Genomic DNA, 19,073 nt, shown 5'->3' on the forward strand with positions numbered 1-19,073 from the left:
GGACTGCCAGGGACGGGGTTAGAGAGTGCAGATTGAAGTTTTAACTAGGCATCATTGAACAAAGATTTGAAGGAGATTAGGGTGTTATTATGTGGATATCTGGGAAAAGATATTCCAGGCAAACAGCCAATACACTGACCCTAAGGCCAGGGGAATCCTGGTGTGTTTGAGGAACACTCAAGGAGGCCCGTGTGCTGGAACGGAATGAGCAAAGGGGTGAGTGGTAGGAGTGAGATCAGAGATGTGCGTGGGCCAGACATGTTGCCTTATAGGCCATTGTGAAAACAAGCAAACAACTTTGACTTTTATTCTGAATAAAATTAGGAGCCATTGGTGGGTTTTAAATAGAAATGACATTATGCCTATGTATACAGTTTTATTCTTAATGTAATTTCATGGCTCTTACAATGGTTTGATAAAGTGCTAAATGTTTTGAAATATAAAAATGATACTGAAAGTCTTAGATCACCCTTAAATTTTATGGTTGGTCCTAAATAATTAGTTTGAATATAGCTTAACACCTGAATTTTATGGAACTTTTAGGGAACCAGCACTTAAGCAAACCTTTAAATAGAGTTAGGAATAGACTGTATAAGAAAAGTAATACCAAAAAGCTTTTTGTATTAAATTATAAACCAATAGAAGGAAAAATTAGTTTGAAAGCATATACAGGGTGGGGCAAAAGTAGGTTTTCAGTTGTGCATATGGAAAATTAGTATAATAATTAGTAAATAATAATATATGAATAAACTTATGTACTTACAACTATAAACCTACTTTGCCCCACACTGTACATTTAAATACTCAAAGCTTACAGTGTATAGAACACTCATTCTGCCTGTGATTTATAAAAGTCTTAAGTAAAATATGATTGGGGTAATGGACTTACAAAATGGTAGAGGAGCATGAAGAATTAACTCCCCAAGAACCAAAATTCGACAAAACTGTCAAAAATTATTACTTTAGTACTGTGGAACTCACACAGAAGCAAACAACACATTGAGAAGCATTTATTAAAAACTGCTCAACTTTGGGTAGGAGCTATAGTTGTCTGAGGCAATGTGACTTCTCCCATTCTCATTCCCTCTCCCTCTCCTAGTTTCAGTACCCGGTAGTTCTGCCTGGGTGCAGGGCAATCCATGAAAAGCAGCCCCTTTGCTACTGGAGGGGACTGGCTTGATTTGAGCAGAGCACAGAAAACCCCAGGCCCAGGAGCGCTGTCAAAGGCCAACTCTCAGATAGCCTGAGGTTGGAATATTGGTTGGGACAAAGTAACAGACCAGCAAACGCGTCAGAAATTTTACTGTGAGATCCAAGCAATGAGACAGTCAGCCATAGTGGGTCTTGATAATGTCCCACATGTCACTAGTGGTCTGGAAGGCTGCCTAGGAGAGACCAGAAAAAGCCCTTCGCTACCTGCTTAACCCTGGCTCATTGTCCCAACTTCAAATGTTAACCCTTGGCTATGGGCTAAGTCACATAACGTAATTTGGAGACAGTGAAAAAATGAATCTGTATCTTTGTGGGAAGGGATAGTGACTAGAAGAGAGCACAGTGAGTGTTTTTTGAATACAATTAATATGCTGCTTCTTGCTGGTTTCACACATGTTCACTTTGAAGATTTTTTAAAATTGATTTTGAGAGAGAGAGAGAGAGAGAGAGAGAGACAGAAATCAATGCAAGAGCTGAACATATATCGGCTGCCCCATACACGCCCCCTACCAGGGACCATGCCTCAGCCACCCTGGCATGTGCCCCAACTGGGAATCGAACCAGCAACCCTTTGTTGCACGGGATGACACCCAACCAGCTGAGCTACACTGGCCAGGGCCATGTGTTTACTGTAATGCTTCATTGAGCTGTATATACACTTAAAATTTTTTTTTCCTATACATATGTTTTAATCAATGTCTGTTGACATGATAATGCTATATAACAATAATAATGGACAGTAAACATTTATTTTTGCTCATGAGTCTATGGGTCAGTTGAGCAGATGTGCTGATCCATGAATTGCTGTGTAGGCCAAGATTAGTTGATCATAGTCCGGCTTGCTCCTGCATCTGCGGGTATCTGGCATGTACTCTGAGGGCTGGCTGGTGTAGGGGGGCCCCAGCTAGCATAACTTCACTGTTTACTCAGTCTCTCATCCTCCAGCAGGCACATAAGCCTCTTGAGGTCTGGGCTTGGAACTGTCACACAATCACTTCCATCTCCTTCTCTTGGCCAAAGGCATTCCAAATACGAGAAGAGAGAAAATAGATTCCTTTTCTTGATGAGAAGAGTGAGAAGTCACATTGTAAGAGGATATACGTATAGGGAGGAGGCTAACTGGATTCAATTTTGCAATGAATCTGCCACATGTTATATTTCAATTTAATAATATATAGATAAATGAAAGAAACTTAGCACAACATTGGCAGTTGTTAGATCTACATGACTGTTTATGGATATTCATAAATAGCTTTTCTATAGGTTTTATTTATTGATTTGAGAGAGAAGAAGGTAAGAGAGACACACACACACAGAGACATCGATTTGTCCCACTTATTTATGCATTCATTGGTTGATTCTTGTATGTGCCCTGACCAGGATCGAACCTGCAACCTTGGCATGTCGAGATGATTTTCTAATCAACTGACCTATCCAGCTAGGGCCTTGAGAATTTTTTAAATGTTTGTTTTCTTTATTTTATTTTTTTGGAGGAAAGATTATTGTTGGCATATATTTTTTAAAAAATATATTTCCCTGGGCTCTACTCCCGACCTGCTGAATTCAAATGCTGGCATCCAGAAATCTACATTTTAAAAAATATACTTTATAAGTGATGTTAAATTTTGAGGATCACTACTGTGGGTTTTCTGATTTCTATTGGAACCACTGGTCTAACTAAAGCATATTTCCTTCCAATTTCTATTAAGAAAAAGCAGCCCAACTACAAGTAACATGAGCTAGCAATACCAATCATTGACAAGATTCCCTCCTCCTTTGTTCAAGCCACAAAAAGTATATAGCAACTTATAAGGTTCCTTGAAAACAGTGGTTGAAGGAAGAAGGAGGTTTATTAAGTATCTGTTGGGTGCCATAGGCATGACACCAGGTACTTTACATGTATTATTTAATCTTTGCAAAAATCTTACAGGATGGGATTATCCTCATTTTATAGATGAGATCATTGAAGCTCAGAGACTTAACTACCTTGTTCATTGTTTCATAGCTACTTAAAAGGCCAGAGATTTGAATCTAGCTTTCAGCATATAAGTTAAACAATTTTTAAGAAAGCAGTGTTTTTGGAACTAATTTATGATAAGCCCAATGTTTGTGAGAATTATGAAAACATAGATGTATAGCACATAACCCAGTTCTTTAGCTGTCATTATTACTAAACTAATCACTCACATTCTGACCAAAGTGTGATCATCTAATTGTTCAAATAGCAGGAGATAGAAATCTGTGAAGTACTCTATTTTTCACATGTTTTGGGTGATTTATGTTAAATGTAAATGTTGATATTTTAAAAAATAACTGTGTTTCAACAGTTGCTAAGCCAACTTAAAGGAAATTTAGAAGAAGAAAATCGGCATCTACTAGATCAAATCCAGACATTAATGCTGCAGAACAGAACACTGTTGGAGCAGAATATGGAAAGCAAGGATCTTTTTCATGTTGAACAAAGACAGTACATGTAGGTACCAAATAATTTTGCATTGTGAAATATTAGTTATGATTTTATAATTGCAATTTCTAGTGGCAGAGAAAACAATCTAATTTTTTTGGCTTTCAACATTATTTCAACATATATTTTTTTGAATGCTTATGTCTCAGGTTCTATGCTGATAACTGGAAATACTAACATGAAAACATGGGTACTGCTCTTAAGGAACTAGTAATATAAAGTGAGAAATACAAATAATTGCCATAATGAAGATATGTGTAGGAGGCCATAGAAATATATCATAACTGTACAAAATATGATGTATGTTCTAAAATTTAATTTTTTTTATAGTGATAAATTAAATGAATTAAGACGACAAAAGGAGAAATTAGAAGAGAAAATTATGGATCAATACAAATTTTATGAGCCATCTCCTCCTAGGAGGTACTTTTAACCAAAATTTACTCATTTTTATTCTGAAAAAAGAACAGAATATTTTAAACTTCTAATTTTGTGAAGGATTTATTTTAGACTAATAAGAACTTTTTAAATTATTCTATCAGGAGAGGCAACTGGATTACTCTAAAAATGAGAAAATTGATAAAGTCTAAGAAAGATATTAATCGGGAACGTCAGAAATCTCTAACATTAACACCTACCCGCTCAGACTCCGGTGAAGGATTTCTTCAACTCCCCCATCAAGATAGTCAAGATAGTTCTTCCGTAGGTTCAAACTCCTTAGAAGATGGCCAAACTTTGGGGACCAAGAAAAGCAGCAGTGAGTGCTTAAACTTTTTAAACATTTGTTATGCCTAGTATTGATTTAGAATCCTTTCTAAAAGATTTTTTTTAAACAACTTCAACACTCCTTTGAGATAATAGTCTTAATTAATGCATTTCTTTTTAACTCTATATGATTATAAAATTCATTGCATACTACAATAATACATAACTACATGATTTTCTATATTGTGTGTGTAAAGATATTCCATACACAGGGATACCAGCATTTAGCCAGGGAGGTAAAACAGTGTAGAAAGAACATTGAAATAAGAGCCAGAAACCTCTGCCATTTGCTAGTTCTGTTAATATGGGCAAGTGTTTCACCTTTGGGTCATACTTACCAGGGTGATTATGAGGAGCAAGTGAGAGATATTTTTAAGAGCTCATTTTCATAATTAGAATAGAATAAGACATTTTATAATGAGGTTTTTATCATACTTTTGTATCAAATTGGAACAAAGTTACATTGGGCAAAGCAAAGAAATAGGTATAAATTTGAAGAGAATGCTATTTAAAGATTTAGAAATAATTGATAGTTATGAAAAGTATTGAGTGACTGATAAAGGATTGGTTAAAATAGGGGAGGAGATATAAATTTGTGTATAAACTTGTGATTTAGTATTTTTTGTCTTTTTGTTAATCCTCACCCGAGGATATTTTTCCATTGATCTTTTAGAGAGAGTGGAAGAGAGAAATACAGAAAGAAACATAGATGTGAGAGATGCATATTGATTGGTTGCCTCCTGTATGTGCCCCTTGACTGGAATCGAACCCGGGACCCTTCGATCTTCAGGCCGACACTCTGTTCACTGAACCGAACCAGCTAAGGCTGATTTAATATTTTTAATTACAAATACAGAAGTTCACATCATAATGTGCCCTATATAATTCATAATCTTTTCATTTCATTACTAGTGTGCTTAGCTAAACAGGAAGAGCAGAGTAAATGGTTAAAGAAGTGCATTTTAAGAGAAAGAGAAAAGAATCCAATCCTGGGCCCTTAGAAGATGTCCAAGAAGTTGACTATCAGTGTTCTTATAAATTATATAAACAGTATACTTCAAATCTACTCAATCACCAGAGTCATTAAATTTAAAAATAATAATTATATATATATATATATATATATATATATATATATATATATATATATATATATATATATATATATATATAATTTCATTACTATTCTTTTAAGTGAATAGCAGGCAAAAACAGCTACTACTTCCCTTAGAGGTAGACACTCCATATGGGTAACTTTCAAAAAACTATAGACAGTGTTTTGGCCTTGGGAATTACCTTTGAAAGGCAGTATTTTCAGGTGTAGGAGATTGGAGACATTCATTATAGGGTATATTTTAGAATGCAACTGTAGCACATAAGAACTAGAATCCATAATCAAGCAGCAAGTCATATACATACATATGTACATATTTGTGCATACACACACGTGTGTGTATTTATATAGTAAGCTCAAGAAATTTGTTTAATTCTGTGTTCCCACATAAGAATATTATTACCTGGGTCTTTTGTTATCTAGTCTTTTCACCCAAATCTGCATGAAACGTCTGAGTATTGTAGAAAGATCATCAAGTTTTCTTAAAATGTTTCCAGATAATTTACTTTTATCTCTATCTTTAGATATAAAAATCTGACATTTTATTAAATGAGAAATGGTAGTAGGTATACTTAATTTTTTTAATTAAAGGAAGATATTTCAATTCAGATATGAGAGCCTACACAAGAAAGGCATGACAGTCTTTTCTGAGACCATCTTGTTTGTTTTAAGTACAGGATGGGGCAAAAGTAAGTGTGCAGTTGTATGAGTTTATTCTTGTATAATTATTTTTATTGTATATTTTCCATGCAAACAACTGTAAACTTATTTTTGTCCTACCCGTCATTCCTTCATACTCTCTGCTGAAACCTTCAAAATAAGAATCAAAAGGAAGTAATATTCTCTTTTCCTGCAATTGTTCAGTTTTAGAATTTTTTTAAAATATATTTTTATTGATTTTTTTTTTTTTTACAGAGAGGAAGGGAGAGGGATAGTTAGAAACATCGATGAGAGAGAAACATTGATCAGCTGCCTCCTGCACACCTCCTACTGGGGTTGTGCCCACAACCAAGGTACATGCCCTCTACCGGAATCGAAACCGGGACCTTTCAGTCTGCAGGCCAACGCTCTATCGTATAGAGTCTATCCAGTGAGTCAAACCAGTCAGGGTTAGAATTTTTTAAATAAACGCAAAATCCAACAATGCTAATGTTCCCTTAATTTCAGTATGGTTTTGGGGGAAAAAACATTGTGTATCTAAAAACTAATTGCCATAACAAAGATCACATTCTGCCACTGGCAGATTTGAAACTCCTGTGGTCCTCTCCCTTTTGTAAGAGTGTCTGTCAGCAAAGCAGTCTTTGGAAAACAGTTGAAACAGAAAAAGAAAGTAAAGACAACATGTGCATGTTGCAACCATTCAGCTTTGGTTTAGCTAAGTGTCCATTTTTACATTGTTTTCAGTTCATTTATTTTAATCATTGAAAGTAATTGTGCTATATGAAGCTAGAAAAGAAATAGGTCAAATTAAAAGCTTAAATGAATCATGACTATGTTTTCCTAATAGCAATCAAATATATAAGTTAAAAAGCTGTATGTACATTGCATTCTCCTTAATGAATGATTCTTGTCAGTGTGTCAAAGAGCTTTGATTATTTACAAGACAATGGTAAACCCTGAGAAAGAGCATAGTTATTAGGGCTGTGTACAATGTTTTTAAGTCTATGCAAGTTGTTTCATTAGTGCCTGAATTGTAGTTCCAAAATAAATACATTTTTTGTATTTACTTACTTTTTTTTTTTACTTATTTTTAAAAAGTTTAATCCTCACCCAAGGATATGTTTTTTGTTTTTAATATATTTTATTTATTTCAGCGAGGAATGGGAGAGGTAGAGAGGGATAGAAACATCAATGATAAGAGAGAATCATTGATCAGCTGCCTCCTGCATGCTCCTATGGGGGATTGAGCCTGCAACCAGGGCATATGCCCTGACGGAATCAAACCGTGACACGACACCGCCCCCACCCCACCCCCCCCACCCCGCCCCCGGTTCATAGGTTGACGCTTAACTACTGAGCCTTCTGGACGGGCGATGTGTTTTGTTTTAATTGATTTTGAGAGACAGAGAGAGAAACATCAATCGGTTGCCTCCCATATGTGCCCCAACTGGGGATTGAACCAAGGGGTGTGCCCTGATCCTAGGAATGGAACCCTCAACCTCTTGGTGTATGGGATGACGCTCGAACCAACTGAGCCACCCAACCGGGGCTTTTTGTATTTAAATCTTATTAAAATATAGTTTAGCAAGATGTAGTTCAGTGATTGAGCATTGACCCATGAACCAGGAAGTCACAGTTCGATTCCCAGTCAGGGCACATGCCCCGGTTGTGGGCTCAATCCCCAGTAGGGAGTGTGCAGGAGGCAGCTGATCAATGGTTCTGTCTCATCATTAATGTTTTTATCTCTCTCTCCCTCTCCCTTCCTCTCTGAAATCAATAAAAATATATTTAGGGGAAAAAATATATACATAGTGTAGTTTAAGAAAGTTAGTGACTCTAGTGAACATTTTTATTTTTGTACTAATGACTCCTGTAGTTATAACCCTCATTTACATTCACAAAATCTTCTTGCACAGTGCTATCTTTGATTTTTTTAATAACCTCACTGAAAAAACCCTTCAAAATAAATACCTAAAAATGTAATATACACTTTTTTGGGAACACTTTTGCTCGCTTTAGGATGCCTTCATATCTTTTAGCCTTATCAGGACTTAGTGTTAGCATTTACTACTACTGTCAAAATACTCTTTTTTTCTCTTTCCCCAGACAACTTTTTGGTAAAATGAAGTTTAATGTAATTGCTCATTTCATCGTTTGAAAGACTGTTCAAAGAATATATATTTCCATTGTGCTACTACATATTGCACCAAGAAGCAATTTGCTATTTCTTTATTAAAGTTTAAGAAAGTATTGAAAATTTTTAATGAAAGTTTTAAAAGCTTTAGATTGTTTAAAACATCCCATAGGCACTTTAGTTTTTGGTGATGTATATTACTAAAATACTCTTAAGTGCATTTGCCTAAATTACTTTTTCCGTAAAGCCTTATAATTTAAAAAATTAAAGAAAATAGAGGATTGAAAAGCCTTGTACATTTTTAGCACGTATACTCTGTGTCCCACCAATAGTTCTAATTTTAAAGGTATACATTTACGACTTAACTAGGAAACTTGTTCCATAAGTAATTCTAACCAGTTCCTGTATTTATAGGACTTTAGCTAATCCAAGCTTTCAAAGTATATGTTCCTCATCATTGTCTTCAGTGCCATTCCAAGTATTTTAAAGTATCAGAGTGCTTATTTCATATTTCATTATCACTCAGCAGCACGAGAATAATAACTTTAATATAGCATACATAAGCTGAAACTCAGACATTCATTTCTGTCCTTAATTTCAACATTTAACTCCCATCTGTTCTTCTCCCTTTTTTCTGTTTCATTTTTCTGTTTCTGTTTTTCCTCATGCTCTGACATTAAAGTGGTTGCACTGAAAAGACTGCCCTTTTTGAGGAACAGACCGAAGGATAAAGACAAAATGAAGGCCTGCTACCGTCGTTCCATGTGTAAGACTTTATGACAGTTCAGCTTCTTTCAGTTGACTACATTGGCTTCCATTACTAATTTTCACTAACCTTTCTCTGGACTGTGCCAATTTTCTTATTTTACAAAGTGCAGTCTTCCTCTAATACAAGGAGCTGGAAGAATTTTTTTTTTTTTCAAAACTGCCACTGAATTTGCATTATATGTATGTTGACTGATACATACATATACATGCATATGTTTAGTTGTACATGTAATAATATACTGTAAATTTCCAGTGCTTTCTAAAAGTTGGCAGAAATAAAACCCTAATTTTATGCCATTAGAGATTTTTTCCCAAAGAAATTTACTTAAAGAAAATATAACAGAATGTTTAGCATTAGACATTTATTTCCTTAATGAACTAGATTAAATAAATAAATAAAATGGCCTGTAACCCTTAAAAATGTTTGTCATTCTTTATATAATAATACTCTGGTTTTCCTTTTTTTTTTTTTTTTTTTTTAGTGGAATGGGTAATTACATAATCACATTAAATGTCTGTCACTTTGACTATCGTCTCTTTCAGGTTTTTATTAATGGTATACTTATTTGATTGATAAAATGAATAATTCCTTCAGTAACCTGCTCTGACCAAGGACTCTTTATCATTTTCAGTAATGATGCTGTATAAGAACTGCTCTCCATCTTACCTTTATTCATTCCATTTTTGTCACCACAAAACCACATTATGAAGGCTTCTAATTATATTGCACATCACTGCACAAAAGCATGGCAGTTGTACAGAGTAAAATTCCTTTTCCCATCTTTAAATGGGGTGGAGATGGGATAAAAATATTTACTGAAATTTATTAGCCTTTGGCCTATTCATTTCATTGAGCTGAATGCATGTCATAATTTGAATGACATTGTGGTTACAGTTTTTTGTTTTCACTTGCATTAATCCATAGGGAAAAAACCCCAGATCATTTATAAGACAAAAGAGAAATAAGAGCAAGAACATTAACCGTGCTGATTCATTTGCTTTCATTTGCATCCCAGCCATGAATGACCTGGTGCAGTCCATGGTCCTAGCAGGAGGACAGTGGACAGGTAGTACTGAGAATTTGGAGGTTCCGGATGATATTTCAACGGGTAAAAGGAGAAAAGAATTGGGAGCTATGGCCTTCTCTACTACAGCTATCAACTTTTCAACTGTCAACTCTTCTACAGGCTTCAGATCCAAGCAGTTGGTTAATAATAAAGGTATAGGCCGTCTGCTATTTGCACTGTTGTGGAAATGTTGGCAACAGAAATTTTAATTTTGACTTTCCCATGTGTATTTTTTGACAGCAGCAAACGGAAATAATTATCAAAACAATCTGGCTTTGATTTGAGGGAATTTTCAAAGCATTTCAAAAAATTTAAGACATAAAATAACTAAAAGTTTTTCCTAAGCTTTTGATAATAAACAGCTAATGAACTGACAAGAAAAGAAAAAGTAATGCAAGTAAAGTTTGAGAAAAGGAGAGAATAATAGAAGCTTAAAAAACACACACACCTGAAAACACTATGACTTCAAACAGAGAAAAAAAACATGTAGAACAACCGAGGCTCTTGCTTTGCAGGGTCAGGGAGACTGTTCTGTTGGCGAGTAAACTCATCAGAGCTATTCGTTTTCTTGCTTCAGTTCCAGTTTTTTGTTGAGTCTAGAAATATATTAAATAGAGATGTATTATATGTAATTGAAAAAGAGTTTCCATATTCTGAGTAAATAAAATTTTACAATTTTTTTGTTGTTGTTAAGAAATACTTTTATATCTATTTTGCTATTTTATGTAGATGCTACATCCTTTGAAGATATAAGCCCACAAGGTATTAGTGATGATTCTAGTACGGGATCAAGAGTTCATGGTAAGATATGAACTTTATTTAGAGAGTACTTATTAACTATAGAATGTTGCATTGAATCTGAATGTGCATTGCCAGCAAGGATGTCTTATCTAACCTGCACCTCATACCTCTGCCATTTCTTCAAACCTAATCCTCCCCTTCGCCCCTTTTAAGTTTACTGCTTCATCTAAATAGTCTCTGTTTTAGTCAAGGTCATTTATAAAGTATTCCTGCACAATGATTAAAGGTAATTTTGTTGCCGTTTTGGTATAAGTTTAAAAGTTCTGAATTTTTACCATATTTACTCTAAGAAAATATAAACTTTAAGAAACCATATTCTGCAGAAGCATCGAACAGACTGTCAAATTACAGCAGGAAGGCTGGGGAGTGTTGGGGGGGTAAGAGATCAATCAAAGTACTTGTATGCATGCATATAATCATAACCAATGGACACAAGACACTGGGGCGGGCGGGGGTGGGGGTGGGGGATAAGGGCATGTGTGCGGGGGGTGGGGGGGGTGGGTAGAGGAGGCCAGGGGGAGGTCAATGTGGAAAAAAATGAGACATATGTACTACTATTTGTAATACTTTAAACAAGAAAATTTAAAAAAAACACATTCTGCAATGTCAAGCATTCAGATTTTTAAATTTCTATCTGGTAAATTATATCTTACCAAACTAAATTATTAACAATAAGTGGATAACATGTAAAAGGAATTTCATATGAAACCAGGATTTTAAGAAATAGGATAGGGCCATGTTAACTGTGCGGCTGTTTCCCTTCTATGGATAGGAATACAAAACATTAACTGCAAATGCTCATATTCCTCCTGTTTGTGGCATTTCTGCAATGTGCAGGGTTCTTTGTCCGATCTGTTGTAAGTGACCTAATCACTAGCACCTTTTTTTGGCATGTCACTCTATTAATCTAAAATAGTCCTAGTATCCTTCTAGAAATCATATTCAAATCTAATATGCAATTTATCTTCTTTTCTTTAAATTTCAACAATTGTTTCAGACGTGCCCTGTCTTACTAAACTATGTGGTAATGTCTTTGCTCTCTGATGTATACGATTCAGCTGTTGGTGGGCATGCTCAGTGTGTGCAAGTATGCATGATTACTTCCTCAAAGCATTCTGTGATCAGAATGTAAAGTTCAGTGCCAGCAGCTGGAAGTTTTATCACACTGTCTCCTGATGTTTTCATTTAGCTTCAAGACCAGCCAGCCTGGATAGTGGCAGGACATCCACTAGCAATAGCAATAATAATGCTTCACTCCATGAAGTCAAAGGTATGCTGTAGGTAAATTTATTAATATGTTCATCCATTTCCACATTTAAAAGGGAGATGGATGAAGTTTCTAGGGTAAAGTGTGAAATCCAAATCATCTGTTTGGAACATAGTTCCTTGGAATATTTTATACTTTCAACATTGTAATACAAATGTATTTCAATGTATATAAATGTAAAAACAGGAGCAGTTATTTTGGTTTCCATTTTTTATCTTTCACAGGTAAAATATTTTTATTATAATGTATACTTCAAAAGTATCTGTAGTTCTTATTTTACTTATGTTTTATCTTTCTCATTAACATGGTTGTCCTTAATTTTTTCATGATGCATGCACATTGAACTCACAGAAGGAGTTTTACATACACAAAACTTATCCACGAAATAGGGGGAAATATATTTTTTAATTTGATAAGGCAATTGTGTGTATATATGTGAAACAAGAGCCAAGTGGATGCATATAGCTCATCTAAGAATTATTTCAAATTTTTTTCCTTAGTTTTTAAATATACATTCCAGGTAAGGCTGTTATGTAATGTCTGTCTGGAAGCCTTGACTAATACCTTTTTCCTTAAAGGTATACTGCCTACTCAGATTCTGGAATTGTTTAATAGATTATAAAAGTGTTAAAATACTATTCTGTACAGTCCAGAATTGCCAAATTAGAGTCAATGCATTTGTTCCATCGCTCTTTGCATTATAAAATCCTTTTGTCTCCATTTCAGTTTATTTTTATCATTAATGCTATGGCTTTTTTGCTTCTGAAAAAAAGGGATTTTTAAATTTTTATAATCATGTTTATATAGCCAGTAGGAAAAAGTAGTCTGAACATATGAAGAAGTATTTGAAAATTTACGAAAATCTTATTTCTATAAAATTGTTACAGAACTTTAGCCAAATTCTTTCATGACCTACTTTACTCTTTTGTGATTGGAAAACCATGGAACGTTGCATTTATTATATACTGTATCAGTTTGCTTTTGATCAAAATAAATTAGCACTCTTAAGGAATAGCATAAACTTTAGATAGCTTTTTTCCAGAACTAGTAATTTGCATTCTATACAGTTACTCAACTGAGTGGCCACCATACCAACAGTGGAAAGCATGACTTCCCTTATATGCCTATTTAAATTTAAAAATTTTTTCTTTAAGGTCATGTATTAAGGATGAACAGATAAAACTTTAAGTAAGGAATAAAAACTTCATAGAAAGGCAAAGCATTAGAATTTTTAGCATTTAGAATAGTTTTTGGTTTTAACATTCAGAAATAATTTAAAATTCCTATAGTCACGTTTTGTTCTAAATTGTGAGGTGGTTTACAGTTATAGTTGACTCTTGAAAATATGCGGGGGGGGGGGGTCAGCACCCCTAATCCCATGTTATTCAGGGTCAATTTGTATTTAAACCTGTATTTTCAAAAAACATATTAACCATTTATTTATTCATTCATGTCCTCATCAAATGCATTAAGTGTCTGCATTATATGTTTAGGCTCTGAGTATGGTGGCAAAGGTGCTTATATTGTCAAATTGACAAAATAAAGAAGCAGGTTATGATAGACTGATAAGTTTATGGTAGACAAAATAATCTGGCAGTTGTTAGACTAGTGAAAGATAAACATAGTTACTAAGCATTTCTAAGTAAAGCTTGAAAGTCACTTTGGCTCTTTGTAAGAACCCCGTCAACAAATCTTTTTACTTATGTAGTTTTAATCTCATTTCCATTATTGAACTCTTAACACACCATTTACTCCGAAAGCAGGTGCAGTTAATACCCAGAGCAGGCCACAGAGCCATAGCAGTGGGGAATTTAGCTTGCTTCATGATCTTGAGGCTTGGTCCAGCAGTGGTAGCAGTCCAATCCAGTACTTGAAAAGACAGACCAGATCAAGTCCAGTGCTCCAGCACAAAATGCCTGAAACTGAGAGTCGAGCACATCACAAGGTCAAAACTGGTTCCCCTGGAAGTGAAGTTGTTACTCTACAACAGTTTTTGGAAGAAAGCAACAAGCTTACCTCAATACAGGTTAGTTTTATAGGTGACCTTAATTTAGATGGGCATTTCAAGTTAAATATCTGTGACTGAACTTTAGAGCTTTTTTGTTGTTGTTAATGCCCGATGATATTTTTTCCATTGATTTTTAGGAAGAGTGGAAGGGGAGGGAAGGAGAGAAACATCTGTGTGAGAAAGACACATCAATTGGTTGCCTCCACATGTGCCCCCACAGTGCGGGGGAGGGCAGCTAGGGAACAAACCTGTACGAGAACTTGATCGGAATTGAACCCGAGACCCTTCAGTGCACAGGCTGATGCTCTACCACTGCGCCACACTGGCCAGGGTGAACCGAGCATTTCTTTTTTTTTTTAGAGTAAAGGAGTGTTTAGAAATACTAGCAGTTTTATATTATGCAGTCTAATATATCAGGAAAGTAAAAGCATGCCTGATATTCATTCATCTGCTTTGTTTTTTAACAGATAAAGTCCTCAAGTCAAGATAATCTTTTAGATGAAGTAATGAAAAGTTTGTCTGTCTCTTCTGACTTTTTGGGGAAAAGCAAACCCGTTAGCTGTGGTCTGGCCAGGTCAGTAAGTGGGAAAAGCCCAGGAGACTTCTGCGATAGACGGACAACTAAGCCTGAACCGTTTGTGAGACCTGGTCCTCAGAAGCCTGAAGATACCTACTTTGTGAGTTCTCCAGGAAAACCTACACCAGGCACTCAAGGAAAGATAAAATTAGTAAAAGAATCTTCTTTGTCACGACAATCAAAAGATAGTAATCCTTATGCCACTTTACCTCGCGCAAGCAGCGTGATCTCCACTGCAGAAGGGACTACTCGAAGGACAAGCGTCCATGATTTTTTGACCAAGGACAGTAGACTACCTATGTCAGTTGATGCATCACCAGCTGTTGCTGATAGCCACATCACTGCAGCATCTAGTGAGTACCGTTTACACCAGTGGTCTTACCATAAACTTCACAGCCCAACATATTCTGTAGGTTCTCATGCACAAATTGATTTAGTTACGGATGAGCCTGAGTCTCTATATGCCCAGGCTCGGAGCTCAACAACAGAAAGGTCACATTTTCTAAACCAAACTTTTGCCTCCGTTAATATGTCTAATGACACACTTGTAATATCTGCTAAAGATAGTATAGAGTCATTTACTCATCCTTCTCAGCCATTTTTATCCCTGAATACAGAGTTAGTTAGTAACATAAGTGGGTTACCTCCCAGGCCAGTCACCAGAGTAACTGACCAGGCTTCTGCCTCTTTGGATAAAGCTTCACAGAAAGATAATGAACAGTTTTCTGATAATCAGATCCGTGGTAACTATAACCCACAGTCTTCTGTAGGTAGCAGTAATCTTATCACTCCTGCATGCCTCTGTCCTGATGACACAGAAGCTGCATTGTTGGTTTCTGAGGATAATCAGACTGTTTGGTATGAATATGGTTGTGTATGATCAAAACTGCACAGTATAATCCTGATGTCATTTGATATGTACTATGCTTCTCTAATCTGACTTCAAGAGCTGCTGTTGAAAAGTATTTGGCAAGGTTCATATTTTTATTTTCAAATCGTGGCATAGTGTTTGGCTGTACATGATGGCTTGTATATAAATGTGAATGTGTAACTATACCAAAGCCTGCATGAAATATTAATTGCATTGTATATTTTCTGCATGACTTTAAAAACCTTAACAATACATGCTCCTCTTTCACATTTCTTGCCGCCTGATAAGAGATTGTTACTTTTAGAAGCATGTTAAGATAGTTGCATGCTATAATTACCAAGAAAGCATTTCCAAGTCATACTTCGTTGCTTCCAAAAAAGAATGCTCATTTCCTCCCTTCCTTCTTCTCATTCCTTTTTCTTTTTCTAAGAAATATTTCTTTAAAATATATATATATTTTTTTTATTGATTTCAGAGAGGAAGGAAGAGGGAGAGAGAGAGAGCGAAACATGCCCCACTACTGGGGATTGAACCCACAACCCAGGCCTGTGCTCTGACCTGGAACTGAACGATGCCTTCCTGGTTCGTAAGTCGATGCTCAGCCACTGAGCCATGAAGGCCGGGCCCTTTATTTCCAGAATGTGCACCACATATTGCACATGTGTAGGAAAATACGTTTTAAAAAAAAGTCCTTTTCCTTTGCCATTTAATTATGCCTTCTGTCCTGTTTTATTTTCAAAGAAATAGTTAATAACTCAATACTTTATGTAGCAAATATTAACTACTGCCCATATTTATAAAATTGTTCAGATTTAAAATATTGTTAATATTAATAAAGTTAGTGTAATTCTTAAAAAAAACCATCAAATTTAAATATGACTTTTACATTGTCTAGGACCATTTTCTATGTATTCTATTTCTTTTCTGCACTTTTCTTCATCTTCCTTCAAGATTAATTTTTACTTAGAATCAGAGTTTTTCTAGTTGTTTTTTTTTTTAATAGAGTCAAAGAGAAATAAACCAATCATACTCAATGTGTTGAAAATTTGCATTTTTACTTCTGTTAAAAAAGGTAGCAAGTTTACAAAGTGGTGAAGATTGGTACTTATATAATTTTATAATTTATTATAAATTATATGTCTGTCCTTAAAAAAGTTTTCTAAAATGAGTACATTGTGCTAAAATAAAATATTAGGATTTGTAACCACTTAAACTTAATAGGTGTACTCTTAGTAGAACAAATTTTAGAACTAAGAATAAATATGACTTGTAGCTAAAAAATAACCATATAAGTTAGAGAAAATATTTGCTAACTTTGACTCTGGTGTCATAAACTTTAAAATTGTCTCTTGCTATGGTCCTTTAAAAGCAGAATCAGCTAAACTTGAATCTCCCAGAAAAAAACAAAAATAAAAACTCATAACTCTCACTTATCTCTGGAGGAGTATATCTTCGCTCTGTCTCTGGAATGTTTTTGCCATTTTGACTTAGCCTAAATATATCTGTTAGTAACAGCCTGGCATCTGAAAGGAATGCTTTGAAATGTAACTTTCTAAAGAGGAAGGAAATTATTATTTACTACATGTTGGTACATTAATTATTGTTATTAATTGAACCAAAGAACAATCTGTAGAGAATCTTTGCTTAATGAAATATGTATCTTTTGTAATTTAAGCCATCCGTTTGTACTTACACAAGCTCATTTCAGGACTAGGCCCCTTCTACTTACACCTTTGACCATACTACTTTTCTCATAGTCAGCTATTACTAAAAGTAGTACGAGAGCAGATAAATCAGAAAATGTTCATATTTTTAGTACCACCTAATATATTTTCTGCGTGAATACACCAATCTATTTTATTGTCATTTGTCTTATACTCAATTCTAACATTTTAAATGTTTTTGGTATGCCTTCTTTTATTTTTTTCATAACCTAGTAATAAAAATTAATGGCAAATACAGGTGAGATTAGATGGAGGACATATATCAGGCAAATGTAATAATTATTATTTCTTTTCCACATTGAGTCAAGTTTTATTTCTCAACTATTTCAACTTTTTAAATATTATAAATCTGGCCATTTTTTAAATTTAAAATATTAAATTTTACATTTCATACATTGAGAAATCATGTGCTATTATATTAAAAACTGTGATTATTTTTAAAAATTACTTTTACAGTAAAGAAGTATTTACAACCCAAATGGCTATAGTTACATATACAGCACATTTTCAAAAAGAAGATGCCCACTGTGCATATGAGACAGATACATACCATGTCCATGTGTCTTGATGATTGTCTAAGAATACAGACTAGATTTCCTCCAGAAACTGTCAAAAGCTGTGGAGTCATAAAAGTCTCTCAGAACACTATAAATGAAATCTTAGAAAGATGCCCCCAATTAAATACATTTTTTAAAGTGAAAGTAAAACTCTGACTCAATTGAGCAGCTACATGTTTTTTTTCTAAGACATCTCCATAAAAATCCTATGGCTTCACAAAAGATTATTTGAAAGACTATGTGTGATTCAATACCCTAATTTTAGATGAAACTGCATAGTTTCTATTCCTGGCCTAGGTTTCTAGAAATTATACCAATATTATTTGTATGACATTGTAAATTTACACTGTTAAGTATTGGGTCCCCTTTAACCAAAACAATTTTAGCTATTACAGTGTAATGAGGTATATTATTTGCCTACAAAATATGCCTCAAGCCCAGGTTTTCTTAGTAATACAAATATTTCATTGTAGATGTTTCTGCCACTGCATGCAAGTTTACTTTTTACTTTACAACTATATGTGACCATTTAGTACATAAACATAACAAGTAAACCTTTTTGACACTAGGAGGCATATTATTTCTAGCTTTTAAACTATGAAAACCAGTCTTATTATTTCTAGCTTTTAAACAATGAAAATCAGTCTTGAAGTAATGAGATGTCTATCAGATTAAAGAATTTCCCAGGGTTAGATTCCTTCTCCTTGCCCTATTCAATGAGAGCTCTTTAAGTTTCTTATCTTCGTGAATTGTGTTATGTTTAACTTTTGATTAAATAACATGAAATGCTTTTTTCCTGCAGATGTGGACAAAGTACAAGAGAGCAGAAATTCAAAAAGCAGGTCTAGGGAGCAACAAAGCTCCTAATTCTATTACCCACTACATGACATGTGGGCCAAGTGGTGAGTTTCTTACTCAAAATGTAAATGAGATTAGTCTCATTTATACAAACTAACAGCATTAAGTATAAGAACAAGTGCATATTGCATTAACAGATGTAAATATTGCTTGCTTAATTAATTCATGACTTCTGTCCTATTTACTAGTAAAGCAAGATAATTTGATTGCCATTGTTTTTTGCCTG

General features: G+C 34.6%; 1 protein-coding gene across 9 annotated transcripts in view; it reads left to right on the forward strand.

Moving 5' to 3' along the window:
* Nucleotides 1-19,073, forward strand: part of CCDC88A (coiled-coil domain containing 88A) — a 112,357-nt gene that overhangs the window by 89,635 nt on the left and 3,649 nt on the right. For 3 of the 9 annotated variants that reach the window (XM_059659797.1, XM_059659796.1, XM_059659795.1), the window contains exons 23-32: nucleotides 3,540-3,685; nucleotides 4,007-4,099; nucleotides 4,219-4,433; nucleotides 9,032-9,115; nucleotides 10,134-10,337; nucleotides 10,914-10,985; nucleotides 12,175-12,255; nucleotides 14,013-14,278; nucleotides 14,728-15,190; nucleotides 18,792-18,891. In XM_059659797.1, the coding sequence (XP_059515780.1) occupies nucleotides 3,540-3,685; nucleotides 4,007-4,099; nucleotides 4,219-4,433; nucleotides 9,032-9,115; nucleotides 10,134-10,337; nucleotides 10,914-10,985; nucleotides 12,175-12,255; nucleotides 14,013-14,278; nucleotides 14,728-15,190; nucleotides 18,792-18,856 (1,689 nt within the window). In that variant the 3' untranslated portion in view covers nucleotides 18,857-18,891. Of the gene's footprint in view, nucleotides 1-3,539; nucleotides 3,686-4,006; nucleotides 4,100-4,218; nucleotides 4,434-9,031; nucleotides 9,116-10,133; nucleotides 10,338-10,913; nucleotides 10,986-12,174; nucleotides 12,256-14,012; nucleotides 14,279-14,727; nucleotides 18,759-18,791; nucleotides 18,892-19,073 lie in introns of those variants that run through there. The other 6 variants (XM_059659791.1, XM_059659790.1, XM_059659792.1 and 3 more) reach the window with 5 other exon arrangements.

The sequence above is a fragment of the Myotis daubentonii genome, chromosome 12 (genome assembly GCF_963259705.1).
Source record: "Myotis daubentonii chromosome 12, mMyoDau2.1, whole genome shotgun sequence".
Lineage (NCBI taxonomy): Eukaryota > Metazoa > Chordata > Mammalia > Chiroptera > Vespertilionidae > Myotis > Myotis daubentonii.